Source organism: Petromyzon marinus, chromosome 17 (genome assembly GCF_048934315.1).
Source record: "Petromyzon marinus isolate PM22_M1 ecotype Great Lakes invasive population chromosome 17, UKy_Petmar_22M1.pri1.0, whole genome shotgun sequence".
NCBI lineage: Eukaryota > Metazoa > Chordata > Hyperoartia > Petromyzontiformes > Petromyzontidae > Petromyzon > Petromyzon marinus.
In genome coordinates this window covers 20174236-20195226 of record NC_133683.1, presented here as the reverse complement: position 1 = coordinate 20195226, position 20991 = coordinate 20174236, and the positions used below count along the sequence as shown (strand labels likewise).

The window sequence follows — 20991 nt, the reverse complement described above, 5'->3', positions numbered from 1 at the left end:
GATGGCTCCGTATCTTACAGAGGAGAGTGTTAGCGTAATGAGATTGGTGGGAGATATGCCGAGAAGCTTTGAAATAAATGTTGGATCCTCTATAGTTTCTCCCCAATGTTTTAGTGGGGCATTTATAAATGAATCACCCTGTACTATAGGGGCAGTGGCATCGGTTGGAAAACGCCTCGTTTTAGCAGGTGTGAGTGCTTTTGTGGGTGTTGACAGCTGGATATAAGTTCATGGGTTGTTTTTATGAGTACGCTCTAAAATACACCACTTATTAAAATTGCTCTGTGCGGGTGTACACACACACGTGTGTGTATATATAAACTGGGCCATTGTGAGTGTCATAAAAGGCATGCAATTATCCTCGGCACAACAAAACATTTTGGGTTAGAACATTTTGAAGGCGATTGCTGAGCCTCGTGGTCAGCACACTTGCCACTGGGGGCAGTTTGTATAGAGCCACCAGGGTTATTCCTGTGACCACCTGGTGGTGGTTTGTGTAGGGAATTCCCAATATCTTGCCATCTGCTATAAAGTGGACAGTTCTATTCTTGCGGGTGGCAATATGTTCAGGAGGTAAATGCCAACGTTGAGCCACGAGACGGATACAGGAGAGAGTTTGTGTTGTGTTGCTATTCCTCCTCCGTTGAAGAAGCACAGACTTCAATGGTTGACTATAATAATCCATCGTTTGGGTTGCATGGCCACAATTGCCCCGTGGCTTGTAACATTTTCAAGCATTTGTGCCAAATTTTCCATTTTTAATTACCCCCAACACAATCGTATTCATAGCTAGTGCCCCTATGTCACTGCGAATTCTTAAATTGGTTTTAAAATAGTTCATACGTTTGAGCGAGTTCCTGTAAAATAGGATATCGTTTAATATTTGTATAAGCATCTCTTTTTACATGCCTACAATCATTCACCATGAATATACCCATATTTGTCATATCTATGAAGATGAGCAAAGATGATCCCAGGTACTATTTGGTTGGGAGTTTGCCTCGGTAAAACCAAGTGTTGTAGGCTTGGCCTTAGAGGTGGCCAAGCGATAACTGCACATAAGTTGATTCTTGAATCCATCTGTGCATAGTTGTGAGCATTACCCCCTCGTATGCCGAGTGAGTTTTCTCTAATTAATCCAATTGCCTCCCAAATACTTTTTTTCTTTTGATTATCCACTTCCGCCTTTGCTCCTGTTTTAGGTGACATCAACTCATGCACTGACTGGGATACCCTCTGGACCATAAAGAAATTTAGCCCGAAGGAGCACATGCTGGACACTCATGAATAGATTGAGCCTATCTTACAAATACAGGACACTGCAGGCAAAGCGTGTTGAGACTCAGTGAGGCTTTCCTGGGCATAGGCAATTATAATATTATTTCTCTTCTTGGTTCTTTCGGTATGTTATATTTTTATTATTTTATTATTTCCCTTCTACGTGACTTTACCGAAAGAACCAAGAAGATGAATTCCTGCAGTCACGAAAGCTTTACATCGAAATATTATTACTGTTTCGATTGAAGTCATTTTTGGATCCTTAGATGCTTGGTCACTCTGTCCTCCTGCCGGAAGGTGATGGGTTTGGTGATTTCCCATGGTGAAGACGAGTATGGGGCATGGATAAACGTGCATGCACAGAGACACATGGTCACATCGACGTTGCAAGTAAGAGCATCTCTGCCCCACGCTGCAGGCTGTTGCCATGAAAACGGCGCAGTTTGAAATGCATTGGCCCCCAGTGGAAGCATATTTGATTGTGACATTGTAAATCACAACACAACTCATGCGAACATTGAACAATTTGTTTTCCTGTAGTAAACACTTGAATAAAGGAGCTTTTAAGGTTTTTTTGTTATTGGCGTCTTTTGTCCATGTATACATCATTATTCTGTTCATGAAGTATTTTCAATAAATAAAGAATGCGGGGGTTTTTCTTTTAAACAGCTCTTGTGAAATACAGCATCATCCATTTAGAGTTTGTTTTTAAATTCCGTACAGATACACTGTCTATCACAATTGAGACATTTTAAGAAGTTACATTACAACCTCAAATAATCGTTTACACAACATCCTTATATCAATCCTACATTTTACGGTGGTGACTGTTCCTTAAAACATAGATCAATGTAAAAAAATGTCTTGCTGTGGTTTTCTCACCTGATGATGATTGCTTGTGTCGCAATCGAAACGTCGTGATTTGTTTTATTTTATTTCTACCTACGTGACTTTACCGAAAGAACCAAAGAGTATGGATTCCTGCAGTCACGAAAGCTTCAAATCAAGATAGATCAATGACTTTTCTTTTTCGAAATATTCACCATAGATATTCACTTTCGGTCAAGGGCCCATATTAAGCCAGTGAGCTCTAAGCTGTTCATCACTGAACGTGAGTTTTGTTGCTATAATCGGTTCGCAATTGCCACTTGATGTGCACGATCTGTCAGGGGTAAACACATGAATTCACACGTATCTGCATATAGGCAAAATACTCTTCACCTCAATTATAATTTCAGGGAAACCGTTGACAATGGTAAAGGAATGCAGGCTGAAAATTGCGTCTGCCATTGTGAAGAGCCATCTGTTATGTCCACAACCACAATAAGATTGTCAAAAATAGATCTCAAAATAGTTGTATCGTATTTTGTTTTTATCATATAATGCAATTGTACTATGAATCCGGCGACATGAATTGTATTCCCAGCCACAGCTGACACCAGTGGTGAGCAATAGCTGAAAAGATGATCGGCACCCCTTAACCAACCGACATTGACAAGTGTGGTTAAGTCAAATCAAACAGCCCTCCATGACTGAAATGTGCGGAGTGGTCTTCATCCAGCAGTAAATTGATAAAGCGCTGTACATTAGTGGCAGGGATGATCCTGTAGAATGTACAGCCATTTGTGTGCTGTCAGCTGAAAGATTAAGGGATTTGTAGTGTATATGGCCAAATCGTGAGTCTGATTATCAGCTCATCATCCATCAAATTGTCTGATACCAGTGCTTTAGTGGGGAAAAAAAAGATCCCAAACTTTATCAAAATGCTGGGTTCTTTACTTTGTAATTTCTGAAGTTCACATCAACACATTGAACATCATTAAAATTGAAATGTTCTGTCAAGATCTTCCAATCCCGATTGAAAACGAATTTCTTTCGAACTGCGTTTTGTGTTTAGTTTGCTGTCCTTCCCCCGTACCACCGATTAGCATGGTTGGCTGCGTATGGTGCGAAAGAAGTTCAACATAGAACGTACATTGTGCCTCCATCCCACTTGCATCGTGCTAAGCTTACACTCACTCTACATTATGCAGACATCTTTTATAAAATGAAAAAAAACGATGTGTTTTTGTAATAAGCGCTGATCTGCTACCATGTCGCTTTAAATCGTGATTGTAATGTTCGGTAATGATATCATCACCGTATTCAATTCAACATGTAATGCATTCTTACCAAGTGGGGCACGCTGTTGTATATCTAAGAGGGCATTCTCTGCTCTCTTAGATATACAATTACACACGACTGATAAGCTTGCTTTCTTAAGCTGTACAAGAGCAGCCCTGCTTATATCTACGATGTGACAGACAACCTCAACATATTAAAACGTGGAAATGTTTATATAAGCGCAAATAAAAACAAATCTCACCACACTCATCATTGTCAGCTGACATACAACATACATATCTAATACATGGTACATATTGTGAATGACTGACTCGTAAACTGTTATCGAAAGGGCATGAAGCTCACATACATTTAGCACAAATAAATACAAATATTGTACTTATTTATTTTGGATCCCAAAAATAAAATTGAGGGGGGAGGGGGATTGGCAACACTTGTGAAGATGTTTGCTCTTGAACATAGCTCAATTGAAATTGGTACTTTGAGGCTGGAGGTTTTCCATGAGATTAATCCAAATGTGACACCAGATTATGCAATCTAACATTGCCTCCCCCCCACTCCAACATATACTATTTTTCAAGCTATAGCTATGAAAACTAGTGTTTGGAGCTTATGATGGGTGATACACGTTTAAGGAAAATTGTCAACTTTGGGTCACAAATATTGTGAGGCAATTACTTTCTTGCCGTTGTTGTTGTCTTGGATTGATGCAAATGAGGGGTTTCATTGTTGTGAAAACCAGATATGACAATATTTTATACACACTCAATTCATGGAGAAAATATCATAAGAGTGTGACGCTAATACCGATAGAAATCCAACAGAGGTCATCATTGTAAGCTGCTAGTTTTCATTTATAGCGCATCTCGTACGTACATTGTGAATGGTAACGTGAAAACGTTCCGTATTTTACAAGGGGCCTCTCCCTCTCTCTCTGTCGCGGAGTCGCCAGCAGGGGGTTTCTAGGCAACATGCGCATTCGAATGCCGTGGTGCAGGCATCACGTTGAATTGTCGGAGGAGGAGGGACGAGGGAAGATGGTTGGGGCGAGGAGAGGGTAGCACTGAGGTATATGTGTGTGTGTGAGGATGCAGGGAGAGAGAGAGAGAGAGGAGCGAGCGAGCGAGCGAGAGTGAGTGTTGATGGGGAATTAGCATAGGGTCTCCGTCTCTTCATCTCTCTAAATACAGAGGTCCCCATCTGACTCCATCTCTGCCACTTTCACGCACGCACACATAGGCTGTCTCTCTCTATATATATATTCATACGCACATATATCTCCACACACACACACAGACACGTCTCCTCGAGCAACGGTGTCGCAATGGACGTGCCGTACGCGTTAGCTACGGACGGGCAGCTGCCCATCCTCTCCGTGTCTGAAGCCAGAAGCTCAGAGACCCAGGGTGACCCGGACAACGGCGGTGGCGGAGGACGTGGCGGTGCAGGAGGAGGAGGAATGGTAGTCGGAGGAGGTGGTGGTGGTGGCCCAACTCCGGCCTCGCTGGCCGCTGGAAGAGGGTTGCCACCGGACAATACGACCGATCCGGGGGGCACCTTGGCCATGCTGGACTGGCAGTTGCAGCACTACCGAGACTTCGCTACGGGGGTGCAGGTCGTGATCCTGGCCGGCTCTGTAATAGGTAACGGTGGTGGTGGTGATGTGGACGGTGTGTTTCGTATACAGGAATAACTGGTGGAGTGGTGGCGCAGTGGTTAGCGCACTGCGCTATGAACCCCCGCGGCCACCCGAGTGAGTTCGATCCCTAGTCGCGGCGAACATCAGTGGCGAGAGTGATAGTCTGAACCGGTTCTGCCCCCCACCCCCACCCTCATCCATCCGCACGCCTGCCCCGTCCCCAACCCGCATTGACTAGCGTGGTGAAGTATGGCGAATCCTCCACCACAGCCCCTATTCCACGTGATCGACACGGCGTGGTGGGAGGCTTTATTTATTTATCTTGGAACATGTGTGGACATTATTCAACACGGAACTGCATTAGCATGAATGGTGAGCAGCTCCATTGATAAATATTTGTGCATCGTGGGAGAACCCACGATGCACAATACAAGTAAGTGTGTAATGCCAAAAACTCAGCACAGATGGATCCAAGAATCCATGGCAGTACCGGCATCTCCTGGCTATCTTGCAGCTCGAGTCCTACAATGCTCCGCTTAGTTTGAGATCTGATGATTTCGTCGTAGGTACTGCAACTATACAAGCATATTTTACACGCAGTATTCTCACCACATTTTTTATATTTGACCTTCATGACTAAGTAATAAGAAGAGCCCATTGAGACCACGTGGGTGTTAAATGGAGACCTGATTTTAAATTTTAAATGCTGTACAGTATGTATCGCAAAAAAAACTAATTATGTTTTTTGCGAATGGTTTAAACTAATTTGTTGAGAAATGTTGCAAGGCATATTTTCATGCGGGCAGGTGTAGAGACAAGCTGAACACAACACTACATGTGTGGACATGTACAGCACTCTGACAATCCACTGCTGGATGAGGTCCTCCACAGCCTCATTCGACCACACTTCACGCTGGTCAGGTACGGGTAGGTGAAGATGAGTAGCATAGACTTTGGAGAACAGTACAGCACAACAGTAGATGTTGCTCCACTGCCGTCTGCTGACAATGTAGCCCTTCAGTAGTCTACATTACCTACAAAACCGGTTTTATGCTTGGTGGTCGTCCATCCCGAGGACTAACCAGGCTTAGCTTCCAAGTTGTAATAAGATCAGGGCGCATTTGGGGTGATTTGCTCATAGGCTAACATTAGGTGTGTACTCTATAATATGTGTGTGTATGTTTACTATTCATGCAAATGCAATGGGACCACAACTCCTTCGTTAATTTTAATATTTCATGTATAACAAATCGTACGCAGACATAAATCATACTGTTGCATAGAAAATAGATGTTTGTATTCGTGTGCGAATGTACGGGGCAGTCCTGTGTGTGTTTGTATTATGACTTAATATTTTAGGCGTGTAACAATCGATCCTAATATATTGTTCGGGCCGCGATACTTGAATCCGATAGTGCGTGTAGAAATAGATTGGTATGAAGTTATGTAAATGTTACGTTAATTACCCTTTTATGTTCATGTGCGTACGGGGGGGGGGGGGGGAGACAAAAGGAACAAACCAAACAGTGGTGACGAAACAATACAAACGAGACTGCAAAGTAGAGAGAACATCGATAGTCTACACTAGTTAGAGGGTACAGGAAGCACGGATCGTACAAACAAGACAGTACGTGTAAAAGAACACAAACCAAGAGTGTAGTCAGTACAGATGGCACACACTGCAGAGAGCACAGTTGAGACCGTACAGATCGTACAAATATATACAGTAGACGGTATACGGAGTTCTCATACTATATAGGAGACAGTACACATTATGAAGTATGGTCAGTACAGATGGATGGCAAAGACTAGACAGTAAATTATAGATAGAATAGACAATACATTACTGTACAAACAAGGCACAAATATTACTTTCATGAATGGAACCGTAACGATTAAACGGCACTTTCTCGGGCGGGATGTTCACATGCTAGGTGTATACACCAATCAATGAAATGGTGGCTTATATGCGTTTGGTACTTGATAATCACGGCATATATGCACATGCCTGTGTGTATAAAATGCAATCATGCCTGTCTGCGTAATGGAATCGCGCGTGTGGTTTAGATTTGATATGGCGTGTGGATTTGGCATTGGTCCCGAGTACTAACGCGCATATGCCTGCATCAAGCAGTGGATTGAACATGGCTGATGGCACACTATTATGATGCACACATGATCGTATGAATACATATACAGGTACCCTTTGATCCTGGGTTCAAATCGGTGTAGAGCAAATATAAGCATGCGTATAGCCAGTGCCGCAGTGAAATAGAAGAAGATGAAGAAAAAACGTCGACATCAGCCAGTCAGCGGTGATTCCAAATGAAACCAAAGTGGACGTGTGGACGTGACACGAGGCTATTCTCTCCTCTCAATCACTCCCACCCGCTTATTAACGGAACCATCTCGTCGAAAAATCCACACACACACACAGCGAGACATGAGGGCGTCCTTGGCCACAATGCAGCCTAGATATAGTATATACACACACACAACGTGATCGTTTTTTTGGAAAGCACTTTGTTCTACGCAGCAAGCCAGTGCTTGTTATATCTGTTATCTGCCACGATGAAGGGCCGTTGCCTGAAACGTCGCCTATTACAGTATTGTTTTCCTTTTAGGGCAGTGCTATTGGCCAAGGTGTTGAGTGTTTATTTTTTTTTATGTCAGTGCTTGTTGGCATGTTGGATCTGCACGAATCGCACAATGTTGGAATTAATGTTATAACGCCAAGTAAAGCGGAAGCGTAGCTGATTTTGAATAGAGTGGAGCTGTCCACTTTTGTGGTGCTGAAAACCTCCCATCAAGTGCGGCTCATTGTGCGGCATTGAGCGTGTGAGCTCTGCCCAGCGTTCATTGATCCACAAACCGTTGTGTAAGAAATCATCGCATTTCCTAGGAGAGATAGGTAGCCGTGCTATTTTAATTATTGTCATATAAACATCGCGTATGCCTGTGCATTTAATGCATCTTCTAGTTATAATAGCCGCAGATATTATTTAAAAACAATAGATTAATTACATTAATTTATTTGAGAGAAACATCATTTTTATATGTAGGAAGGATGGTTATTTATTTTATTTATAATTGGAGCAGAGCTGTGTTTGACGTGTAATTCATCCTATTATAGTTACCTCTAATCGCCCTCGTTTTTGTAAACAACAGGGACCCATCTTGCAAATCGAGTGCTTTTCCAATAACATTTGACAACCCAAACAGTATTTACTAAACCCAACTCTGCTTATGAGACCCTCAGGGTCCAAACTGGTCCTGAATTTACTTGCTAGATAACGTAAACCAAAAATGCCCATTGGGATAATTGACTAAAACATATTTTGACGTGGAGAAATTAAAGGAAACCCATTTACTTGGTAAAGCTTTTTCATAAAATTAAGATATTCTCTCAATATCCTCTGCAAAACACTATAGCATAGTAGTACCCTCCCATACGCCTCTTTATGTCGTTGGGATTGTGCTATTCACTGTTTGAGTGGGGATATTTGCTGTAGGTTGTAAAGGGAACCCAGGATATTGAATATATAACAAATGATATTACACACACTAGCAGGTGTAATGTATCTGATGCAAGGCACATATATGCAACCTAGTTGATTATTCCTCTGTGGTGTTAATTTGCAGGAGTCACATAATTCATCGATCACATTCTTAATAAAAGCAGTACAGGGCGGACTTTGGGATGAGTCAAATTATTGGATTATTTTTTTAAATAATGTATTGCTATTTACGTAACAGGTTCACAATAACGATATTGATAGCGGGGATAATTGGGTCAGGCAATTGAGGCAGTGCCTAATTTGTGTGTTCACTGAGAACGTCTGCTGGAATTCGTAATGTTCACTGGTTTTGTTTTAGTGCAGTCATGTCCTAGGTAGCGTCTCTTGTCTCCATACACCTCGTCTTACCTCGCTGCTCATCTCCCTGACATGCATGATGCTTTTCAATTGAAAAGAAGATATTAGAGCCACCACTTAAATTATATGTTTTAGCCTATTCTATTCGAACACAACATGGAAAAGGCAATGGAAACCAAATGGCATGTTAGATGGCTGTTCGGTATTAAGTGGCACGACAAAATGCACCGTGCTTTGTTTTTCATATATATGCAAAATCCTATATTGTTGATGCATGGGCTCGGATGGGAGCGAAGGAATACAATCAGGAGGTTTTTTTGCTCTGTAGTTATTTGGTGAGTATGTGCTCAAAAACTACATTGATAAGATTAATTGCCAATGGCCATGAACACAGCAATGTGTATGAGGCTAGAGTCTAATTTTAAGAACATGCAACAGCTTAAATCTTGACATCTTGACTTAAAGCTTTCGTGACTGCAGGAATTCATATTCTTTGGGTCTTTCGGTAAAGTCACGTAGATACGCTCAGAAAAAAATACATTATATAATACATCCTTTATCAACAGATAATATTTAATAAATGTCTATTGTTGTACAGATGTCATGTCAACAGTACATTGCTTATCAAAAATAATATCTGTGGCGTGCTGCTATCCTCTTGTATAAATTATATACTGTGTTTTTCTGAAAATGTGATTCAATTTCTCAGAGAATTAAATTAATATATATTTTTCCTTTCTTAAGCTACCCTATGGTTAAGTTGTGTAAATTATGCTTTATTCAGTTTAGTGAATATAGCTTTTGTCCTTTTTACATATTTAGGTGAATAAGACTGTTAGTTGTGCATATCCATATGGCTTTGATTTTTGGCGATAATTTAACTTTAAAACGAAGTGCCATATTTTCAAATGCTTTGTCAACTGTGTGTTAAATCAAGGTTCAATAACAACGTAGTTTTTAGCAAAGCCTCTTTCTGACATGACAAATGAAACACTATGTCCAGGATATTCATAAATGTGTGCACTTGCAGTGCTGAGCAATTTAGCAGCACCCATTGCACACTATAATATTCATGAAACAAACAATTTCAGTGGCAAATAAAAACAAGTTACGTGGCTATAATTATATTACTGTAAACTTCTGGAAAGTGAAGATGGATCATTTTCATATATTAACAACGCACATTTGAGAGAATTATATATTATTTATATTCATTAACGAGAGCCGTAAGCTCTTTGTCGTGCCATGCATAAAATAATATTCTCCTACAGTTAGTCTGGAACCCATTAAAACGCTCATATTGACCCAGCCAAGTGTTACTGCATGTTCACCAATCGTGGTGTCCCAAGAGAGGTCACAGTCTCATTTGAACAGATGCTGTAGTTAACGTTCACCGGCCCAAGGAGTAAATGCACTTCCATGTATATATTGAAAAAAAACGAAAAGTAGTATATGCCATATGTTATTTGCATTGCATTTTTATTATTCGTCCCATTCAGAAGTATTGAATTTGTCATACAGCACCCAAGGCATGTGACCACAGCTTTGCATGTAACTCACGAACTCAGTTCTCAATGCAATTAATCCAATTTGGTTGCTTGGCAACAGATGTAAAGATGTCCACTATTTGCAGTGCCTTGCCACTCTCCACTGATTGTGTCTATGGTTACTAATTTCATGCAATGTAACCCACGTTAAAAAAAAAAAAAACATTTTGTAAATAAACATAAATTGCCATTTATATAAGGTAAAACATGTTGCCTGGGATTAAATAGGTAATGTACTTATGGTAAAACTAGTCTATTTACAAATTAAAGCTGTGTTGAAAAGCTGAGCTATATATTTTTCTGGTAAACAAAATGGGTTTTACGTTTGTTTCCATTTGCATTGCGGCTCTCAGGCCCAGTTTGAAGCAGGTTATTGTGTCAGTGTTTCTCTCCTTGGCGCGCTTCCAGTCAATTAACCGTGAATGATTCCACTGTGCCTGCACGCCGAGGAACATGTTAGGGGAGATGGTTTGAGAATCTACTAAGCTGATTGAGTAGCCGCTTCATGTCACTGTAGGCATTTTAAAAATATAAGCTATATATATACACACACAGTAAATCCAGAATCAAATACTGTGTTTGCAACCTAGCTTTACAGTCATTGGACAAAGATGGCAATTCAGTGCTCATTCTTTTTCCCCATCAGTTTGCTGCACGTGTATATTTTTACTGGTAGGAACGAAGTTGTAAACTGAGTGTACCAGCCTGCAATAGATTAATGTGTCCGTCCGTCCGTCCCCTTTCAATACTTTAACGAAGTGAAATCTCGTGCTGTTGGGTGTAAAATCAGCAATAGACAGCGCAGAGACTTGCTATGTCTTATTGCACCCAACATTTGGAAGTCACATTATCTCATTTGCGAACTTCGCTTTTGGGGATGTGGCAAATTCACACACAGCCCACAGCCGAATACCATTTGCGAGGCGAAGTTCGAAGGCACCGTGACGTTACTTTGCCAATGTTCCTACCAGCCCACCCTGCAGGGACCTGTTTTATTATATTGTGTAACCCAAAATGTATTAATGTAATGTTATGCTTACCTCTAAAGTGTTCTGTAACAATTTTATTGTGAAGGGCGCTAGATTAAATAAGTTTGATTGATTGAAAATACTGTTGTTATACTACATGTACAGCCTTTTTGTCAGTCTGCTGTTGGATTGAGGGACTTGCAGTGCTGTGCATGTTGTAGCGGTGGTCTGATCAAAGTTCACCATGTTGGTCAGTGCGGGTTGGTGAAGGTGGGGAGCAGAACTGTGGGAGTAGAAACATGCTTTAACCCGTAGGCTTACACAACCAATAGTATCTATAATTAAGGGTTTTTTTTTCCTGGGTTAGATCGTGTAAATATAAATGTGTCCTTAACTCACCACCACCCGGCACAGCCAGTTAGTAAGGTTTGTAACGTAAACAAAACGTGCCAATTAGTTACTACTTCAGCACACCGGTGTGTTGGAGAGTAAACCCACAAACATTTACAATTTGAGTACGACGTTTCACTGATGATAAAACCAGCTTCATCAGGTGATTTGCCAGAATTGTAATGAAGTCTTTCTGTTTTGCCCTCTACTGCCCACAACTTCGCCCAGAAGCCCTATGACAACCTGTTTTTGTATGGTGATCATCCATCTAAGCTCAGCCCTGCTTGTGATTGGGTACATTCTGGGAGATTTGGTCATAGGCAATGTTATAGTATTAAGTTGAAATTGAATGTATGTGTCTTTCATTGAAAGCAGGTGAATTCCCTTGAGACTAAAAGTCTATTTTTCAAGGGAAACTTGGGACAACCAGCAATATAGTAAACATATAAACAATTTATGAAAATATCTAAAATCATAAACCAAGTAAAATAATTAATGTTAAACAACAAATATTAAACATTAATTCACAATACATTTACCATAAAAAACAATAAAAACGGTAGTTTATATACATGTACTGTGACTTAGACATTTCACTGTGTAACTAAGTAACATTCAAATGCAGTTTTATTTTTACCCTTTAGTATTGAAATACTGTAGCCCCATGCTTGTATATGCATGGCTTAAGCACTGGTATTGTTATTAAGTATTCGTTTGATGGCACTAAGTGTAATGTGTGTGACATGTTGCTCTTTATTAGTGATGCCTTTATGTTTCAAAAATAAAATCCAAAATAAATACATTTTAATGCTGGGATTAATTTGTGAATAAAATAAGGAACAATGTGAGATGGGTAATTTGATAGTGGTGGGTGTGGGAGTGTTTTTTAGATTTCCCAAGGGAGCATGTGGTGTGAAATCATAATTATTTCTGCACGGTGGCCAGATGTAACACCATATTTAAATATGAAATATCAAATTGACACATAACGTTCACAAATATAAAGGCTAAATAACATTTACAGCAACATATGTTTTTGTTAATTTCAAGGTGTTACTGGTTTTTTACATATACAAACAATGCTACAAATGGGAGTGAATTATGTTGCCTGAAGGTGCATTGGTTTTTCTATTTTAGAAGGAAGGTAACAAGGTCCCAGTGGTGTCAGGCAAGACACAAAATTATACACAAACAATCATATGTCTGCACTGTACTTGGTTTCACAGGCGTCTGTAAACAATGGCTGTTGTTTGTTCTGTCTTATGTCTACTAATAATTGTAATTATTTCACTCCATGAACCGTTATTTTTTTTGTTTTGTCTGACAAAACATGTGGCAGCACAAAACGCATACTAACACTTTCTGCTCAAACACAACTTTTCTCTGGATATTGAAAACAATTAATATAATTCAATTGTATCAAATATCAAAGCATTGAATGACTATAGAATCACAAATATGCGGTTAAAATATTGACAACACACTACGGCTGTAAAATGTTCTATATTGGGAAATATTTCTTGCAATTTTCAGTCAGTCGATATGTGCCAAAACAAATATTGTTCTGTAATCAAGGATAAATATGAAGAGAGGAGGGGTGAAATATATGCTGCGCTTTATTTTCCCAAGTTATTCTTTAGAATATTCCATTGAGACACATGAGATTGCAAGCGATAAAAATCATTACAGAATTACATTTCTTTAAAATATCACATCTCTGCTTACTTCATTTTAGTTGCATTGAGATGGACGTACGTTATCGTAAAATAACTAGATTTGTGATTTTTTTTTAACCAATACAGTGCCAGAATCAATATAGAAATTAAATAAACACATTCCTAGGGAATAGCTAGCTGCAGATACTCCCGTTTAATTATCTCTACTTGGAATAGATAAGATTGTTAAGTGAAGAGTTCAAGGGGAAGAGCTTCAACTGTGAAACACGTAAGGTTGCAAGATACATTTACTATATTTCCAAGCACAAGCTAGAGGCATGAATGTTACTCCTTTCAGATTTAAACAGCCTATTACATGCCTTCAGTAAATGTAGAAAGCAATTGTGAGCCAAATTACTGAAGGTGGTTTTAAGGGGAGTTGCTTCAACATAAATTGCAAGGTGTGGATGCAGCCTAATGTAATAAGCACCATATTGCTATTCGACAGAATATTATTGTCAACTAGGCTGGAGCACTGGAGTCAAATTGAGTCTTATCGTAATATTTTTGTGTTTTCCCCGCATTTTATTCAAATCACGCGACTGGCATCAATTCGTGAGACGAAGTATCATATTCAGAACTCTCCCAGAGCCACGCGTCACCCTTTGTAATATCACACACTAATCGGAAGCACCTTACCACATGCCATACTCCAAAGAAAGGCAGTGAAAGTGATATATTTATTTTCATGTGAAATATGTAATGCACCCAAGTTAAGATAAAGAGCAATATTTAATGTGGTGCGTTTGTGTTTTTACTTGTAGTCTTTGGTGGCCGGGCTTAGACCATCAACTCACTACACTTGAGAACTCTGGTGACTGCCTGGCTAATCTGTGGTGGCTGCCCGGATTTGAACCAAGGACTTTAGCAGTGCCAGCGCACTGATGTGAACCCCGAGTCACCCGCCTACTTCTCATCAGACACACCTATAATGTGTCGTTCTCCAGTTGGCTTCTTTATAAATTGAAATGTCCATCCTATTCAGCAGAAAGTGAACTCTGAAAGCTGTTGTGAAACGTGCTATGCTGGCAGGGTGAAAAGCACCCCCCACCCCAACACAATTCTGTCAACTGCTCTGTTGATCACGTTGTGCTGACTTTATTAGATGCTGTTACAGGTGGCTTCATTACACACCTTTGACAGGTGACTGAATCGTAGCAATAGAGTCATCGCAAGGTGCTCAAGGCAAGCTGCATTTTGACAAATTAAAAATTTCCTGTCAACCCAAGCAATACCTTTTTAAATGCAATATTTGCCGAAAATAGATTTCCGAGTTTAAGACAATTTCATGCACGTCCGATTTACACGGTTGGCTATGTACGGGTACGAGAGAAGGTCAATATATGCATGCATGCAATACTCTTAATTAGTTTGATCTTCAAAAACAGACATTACTTTGTACCGACACATCCATGTCAAATTTTTACGTGCAATTTTATTTTACGGGCTATGTTGTCTTGAGGTGGTCTTTGCAGTTATTGTATTGCCTTGCCCAAGCTTGGGAATTGATGTACTTATGCAATTTGAACTTAGCCAACTTGACAATTTGGTCGAGTCCCTATAAACAACATATATGCTGCATCTTTGGTTACATTGGATTACCCTGACAAGAGTCATCACGCCTGCCCCATTATTGACCAACAGAGATTATGCAGCAATGCTTTTAATAATACTTGTAAAGTGTTCAAAACAAATTAACCAATGCAACTGAAGCTTATACCCGAGATCAATTACAATGTCTTGTATGATTAGGATTTTCACGATGGTGTATGCAATATTTTGAATACATCACATGCGCTACTCAAGGCCTCATCATGGCCAGTGTGCATCACCGTGGCACCGTCTCATGCCAGGGTTTATGCATTATAAGTGCCACAGCCGCCAACAAGAACAGCAGGACGCAGTGGGCAGCAGCAGGAAACAGACGGCGTTGGTAAACTTCAGGCAGCAACTAGAAATAGTGGGCAATCGTGGAAAGCATTGGGCAGCAATGAACATCAGAGACAGCACTGGACAGCGGCAGACGAATTTGGGCAACGTCATTTAGCACTGGTCAGCAGCAGACATCAGCAGACAGATTTTGGTGTCGACTGATTTTGAGAGAAAAAAAAAGTGTACATTGTTTGAGCAATATTTACATTTTGCTCCTAGAAAGGATTTAATTTTAAATGCATGCTGAAGTGCATTTGAAATAAAATGTAAAGTAAAACACAATTAAATTATACGGTCTCATAACAGCATACATTTACACTTCGGATTAAAAGAGGTTTCACACGTGCAAAATATGGATATTCAAGACCAAAATCTATTATAAAATATTAAGTGGCACAGTCAAAACATGCTAAATACATACGTTTTGAAATTTCATACTATCTTAATTAAGATTTTTTTTTAATTCACCGATGCAGCTTTTGTGAATAACCATTGAACACGTGGCACCATCAAGTAACCTATGGAGCAGAGACACGTGATGAACAAGAGCGATGACAATGCCATCATGGCCAAAGCTGTTGATGCCATAACATCTCGCCAACGCTATCTTCTGCCAGATACCACAGCGGATGGAAAAAAAAAACACTGAATGCGTGGTACCATTGATTGACATGCAGACCCAGCAGCAGATCATGAACAATAAATTAGAAGCACTCGGCACTACCGCTGACATAAGGACCAGGGCACATGATGAGCAATTCAGCTTATGAATGTGATGCATAATTGATCGATGTATGCACACAGCATTACATTATGTTTGGAGCACAAGACGCTAGATTCGCACCCTGACAAAACAGCAGATGTACTGTTGAAAAATGCATGCGTGGAGGAATAGGTGGTGAACACACTGTGTTTTAATAAGGAAAAAACATCTTGGTGTGGAATATTCGTTCCGATTTTTATAACGTGCAATGCAAATAATTGTTATTCTAACACTGCTCCGCAGTGGTCTTGAGAAGGCTTTAACTATATTCTTAGTTCTATATATATTATATATTATTATTTTGTTGTTTCCCTTCAACGTGACTTTACCGAAAGAACTAAGAATATGAATTACTGCAGTCACGAAAGCTTTAAATCAAAATTTTAGTCTTTAACTATTTGTTTTGGAGGGGAGGATTGGTAAAAACCTAATAACCTACATTTATTTGAAGAATGTCCATGCTAGCTGCATTGGAGCACTTTACAGTCGACGTTTGATATATATTTTTGACTGTCATTTCCACTGAAGAACTTCACTTTTTTGCCACTTCATGTGCCTACTCTTAACGAAAGGCTCATTTCTGTCCAACGACACGAGTGGGCTTTCAGGTGTAATGGTCTAAGTATATAGATACATCTTCTTTGGTTCTTTCGGTAAAGTCACGTAGAATGAGAATAAAATAATAAATTGATAAAATAAAATAACACAATAATATTCTCACGGCGTTTCGGCCACAACACAAGCGGCCTTCATCAGGTGAAGGGACGAGACTGTCTGGAGGACAGCGCTGTAAGTAAGTAAGTAAGTCCGCTCCAGCGCTGTCCTCCAGACAGTCTCGTCCCTTCACCTGATGAAGGCTGCTTGTGTTGTGGCCGAAACGTCGTGAGAATTTTATTGTGTTATTTTATTTTATCAATTTATTATTTTATTCTCATTCTACGTGACTTTACCGAAAGAACAAAGAAGATTAATCCTTGCAGTCACGAAAGCTTTAAATCGAAATATATAGATACACATTCAAAACTATTCGAAACGTTGCTATATTAACATTTTCTCAAAATATTTTACCTGGGCATTATATATACAGTACTTGTAAATACTTTACTGCATAACAATCCACTTTTTCTGGAGCCAGCATCATGAATGAGTTAAATGATGACGTCACCCTGCTGCTCTATTTAAGACCGGGAGCAAGTGAGGGCTTTACTATTCTGGCGAACAGCCCGATGCTGCTGGATGTAATTACCAGCGAAACGTCGTACTCAAACTGTAAATGTTGTGGATTCACTCTTCAACACACCGGTGGGCTAAAGTAGTTGAACTAATTGTCTTTTGTCAACGTGACATTTATTTGCTGATTGGCCGTGTCGGGTGGTGGAGGGTTACGACACATTTAAAAATAACGTTATCTAACCCAAAAACCTTTTTTATTAAGGACAATAAGTAATGGCACATGCAGTATTTTCTGGCATTTGCGTACACCATTGCTGACAGAAGAGCTTCCACAGGAGGGGTCTCTAGGAAGCCCCTCTACAAACATATTTGGTCAAATTTTCTATGCTGGCCAGACTTCTTGGAAGAGGTAAGAGTAACCATAGTCTAGCCCCACTTCCCATGACCTGCCGATTTACTTATGTGGTGTACTCATTTATACTGCTGGGTGGACAGAGGTGGGTGATTTATGAAAAATGCCTAATTGTTTTAACAGCCGCCCTGAGAGATTTAACTGGCCACTGCTGGATTGCAAGCTCGGTCTGCTAACCATTACACCAGGGCAACATCTACATTGTATCACAAGCAGGCAGCATTCTAACTGCTAGTTGATTTGACTCAGCAATGGTTGCTATTTTATGATTCAAGCGTTTGCTACTCTGAATCTTCTTTCCACAGGTAACCTGCTGGTGCTGTGGTCGACACGACGGACAGCCATGTTTAAGTCGGTGACGAGCCGCTTCCTGCAGAACCTGGCGGGTGCCGGCCTTGGTGCCGGTCTGGCATGCATGCCCCCTGATCTACTCCTCAGCTGCCACCCACAATGCTGCCCCTGGCTAGCCAATCTGCCCGCCCTCTGCCGAGGACTGAAGTTTGCGCACCGCCTCTTCTGCTCTGCCCTTGTACTCTCCTTCGGACTTATCGCGATCGACAGGTGCCTCTCCACAACTTCCCAATCACAGGCAGATGCCTGTAAGCCCAGAGGGCTAGGCCGTCGCTGCAGATTTGTGCAGGGCTTAGTGATTTTGTAAAAAATGTTTACTCCTCTATGGGGTCAATAATGGTAATGTGAATTCAACGTCATTTATTCTGTTCATCGCCTTAATTAAAGAGCATTCGTAAATCTTGGGAATTCATAGGGTCTGATTTCATGGAACAGGTCAAAGGGGCAACCTTTGGCATATTTGTTTGGCTGCTTGTTTTTGTCTAAGGTTTATTAGTGTTTTGTTTTGGATTTGGAATGCAAAATATATTTTTTTATTAGTCGTAATGTTATGATGATTGGCATGCTGAAATAAATATGGAGCCTTCATGCAAGTGAGTTGTTCATATTTAAATGCACGTGTAGTCATATCAGGCACTTTCTTACATGAATACATGCAAATGTATTTTTATTGAATTGAGCATGTGTTATATCAGATGAGAGTATGTATAGTTCATACGCTGTAGGTGAGTACTTAGTTTCTGTATCTTTAATGACATATTATTTATCAGCGTCGGTACTTAGGTTTTAGTGTTTTGATTGTTTAGAGATTTATAAGAGGTATATATTGCATGACAATTGACTCCACAAATTACCAAGTGCTTATATTGAAATCTGCTAATCGATAGCATGTGTTTACACCAATTTTTTTGTAATATATCTTGCAGGTACTACTCTGTCCTGTACCCTCTGGAAAGGAAGATATCGGAGAACAAAGCCCGGGACTTGGTTGTCTATGTGTGGCTACACGCGATGGTCGCGAGCTTTCCCGTGTTTGGAATGAGCTACACCATCGACCTGTTCAGTGCCACCTCGTGCCAGCAGAGTTCACAGAGGCCGTCCCCAGCCCAGTTGATCTACACCATCATCTACCACGCCACCACGGTGCTGCTGCCTATCGTGGTCACATTCACGTGCGTGATTATGATCCGCCGTGCGCTCAGTGCTAGCCAGAAGAAGAAGGTCATCATCGCAGCCCTCCGGACTCCACAAAACACGATCTCGATCCCCTACCTGTCGCAGAGAGAGGCAGAGCTGCAGACGATGCTGCTGCTCATGATTGCCGTGTTCTTAGTGTGCATGCTGCCATACTTTATCCTGGAGGTGTACCGGACAGTGGTGGACAGCCAGGACCTCCCAGAGGCATTGCTGCTCACGGCCATTTGGTTCCCCAAGTTGCCCCTCTTGGTGAACCCCCTGCTCTACCTTGGCGCCAACAAGCCCATCCGGAAGGGAATCCTCGTCTCGCTGGCGCAACTGCAGCGGCGCTACAGCCGTCGCAACACCGTGGGGGCTGACACGGTGCCGTTGGGCGAGGCTGCCCAGGAGCCGTGTGCCCTGCGCTCGGGTAGTCAGCTGCTGGAGATGTTTCAGATCGGGCAGCAGGAAATTTTCAAGCGCAGCGAGGAAGACGACAGAGACGCCGGTCTTCTCGTTGGAAACCACACTGGTGGAAATGGCAAGGCGGAAGGCGCAAACCAGCAGATGCTCATGTCGGATTTGGAGGCTTCACCGGTTTTGTACGACCACGAGTCGAAGGACCCATTACCCGGCACAACAAATGTTGAGACTTCCTCTCTGAAGGCGCAGTTTGGTTTCGGGCCATTTGAATTGCCCCCGCAGTGGCTGGCGGAGAATAGGGGCAGCAAAAAACGGCTTCTGCCACCTCTGGGCAACACGCCTGAGGAGCTCATTCAGTCGGAGAATAAGGACTACAGGCAGAAATGTGAAAGGAAAATAAACAGGAACAACAAAGTCAGTGATCTTACGGATCTCGACCTGTAACAGACAGCTATGTACACGTCCAGCTATTTGTTTACAAGAAGAACTGTCCATCATTTGTTCATACAAATGTACCATGTTTGCTAAGTCAATCGTGAACGTCTATTTGTCAACTTACATCTTACGTGGACCTTTTTGTGTGGCTCTTTACTAAAAATACATAACTGAATAAGCTGTGAAATGTGTTAATATTAAGTGGCACACATTTGAATGGATCAATATTTGGAAATGTCTGTAAAACACAACATGTTATAAGAAATCTAAAACTTAATATAAATACATAATCTAGTAGAGATTCCATTCATATAGTAAAGTGCCAACATGTAGTTGTATCATTTGCTATCCAAGATTGAATACAAGGCATTTATAGACATTTTGTACTTCGTTATGTCTTGTCATATCCACAATCGTTGCAGTAAAACTCCACGCATCAAATATTGTGAAATCACAACCCATAAAAGCGATGAGTTATTTAAAATAATTATCCACGAAACGATGTATCATTTTGCAAAGTGAATCATGGACGAATGGCAAAGTCATACATAGATTAATATGTAAGTAATGTTCATTTCAGTCACATTAACACATTACGACATAGTGAATGGTAGTTGGTGCTTTGATATGTGAACTAAAACTATGATTTAAAATTGTAATCCTTACTGGGAAATAGCGACAGTTTTTTCTTCAAATGGGCGAATTCATTATCACAATAAAGTTTCTACTTTAATGTTGTATTGTTATCTGTGAATTCAATTGTAATGATAAAGAGTGAAAGTGTAAACCA

At 40.7% G+C, this 20991-nt stretch overlaps 1 protein-coding gene across 1 annotated transcript; it reads left to right on the top strand.

The window, feature by feature from the left end:
• The first annotated feature begins 4486 nt into the window (after window positions 1-4486).
• GPR176 (G protein-coupled receptor 176) lies at window positions 4487-20939 on the top strand. Its single transcript, XM_032955838.2, has 3 exons — window positions 4487-5045; window positions 18122-18377; window positions 19094-20939. The coding sequence occupies exons 1-3, from the start codon at window positions 4727-4729 to the stop codon at window positions 20208-20210; spliced, it is 1692 nt and encodes a 563-aa protein (XP_032811729.2). The 5' UTR covers window positions 4487-4726; the 3' UTR covers window positions 20211-20939.
• The last annotated feature ends 52 nt before the right edge of the window (window positions 20940-20991 follow it).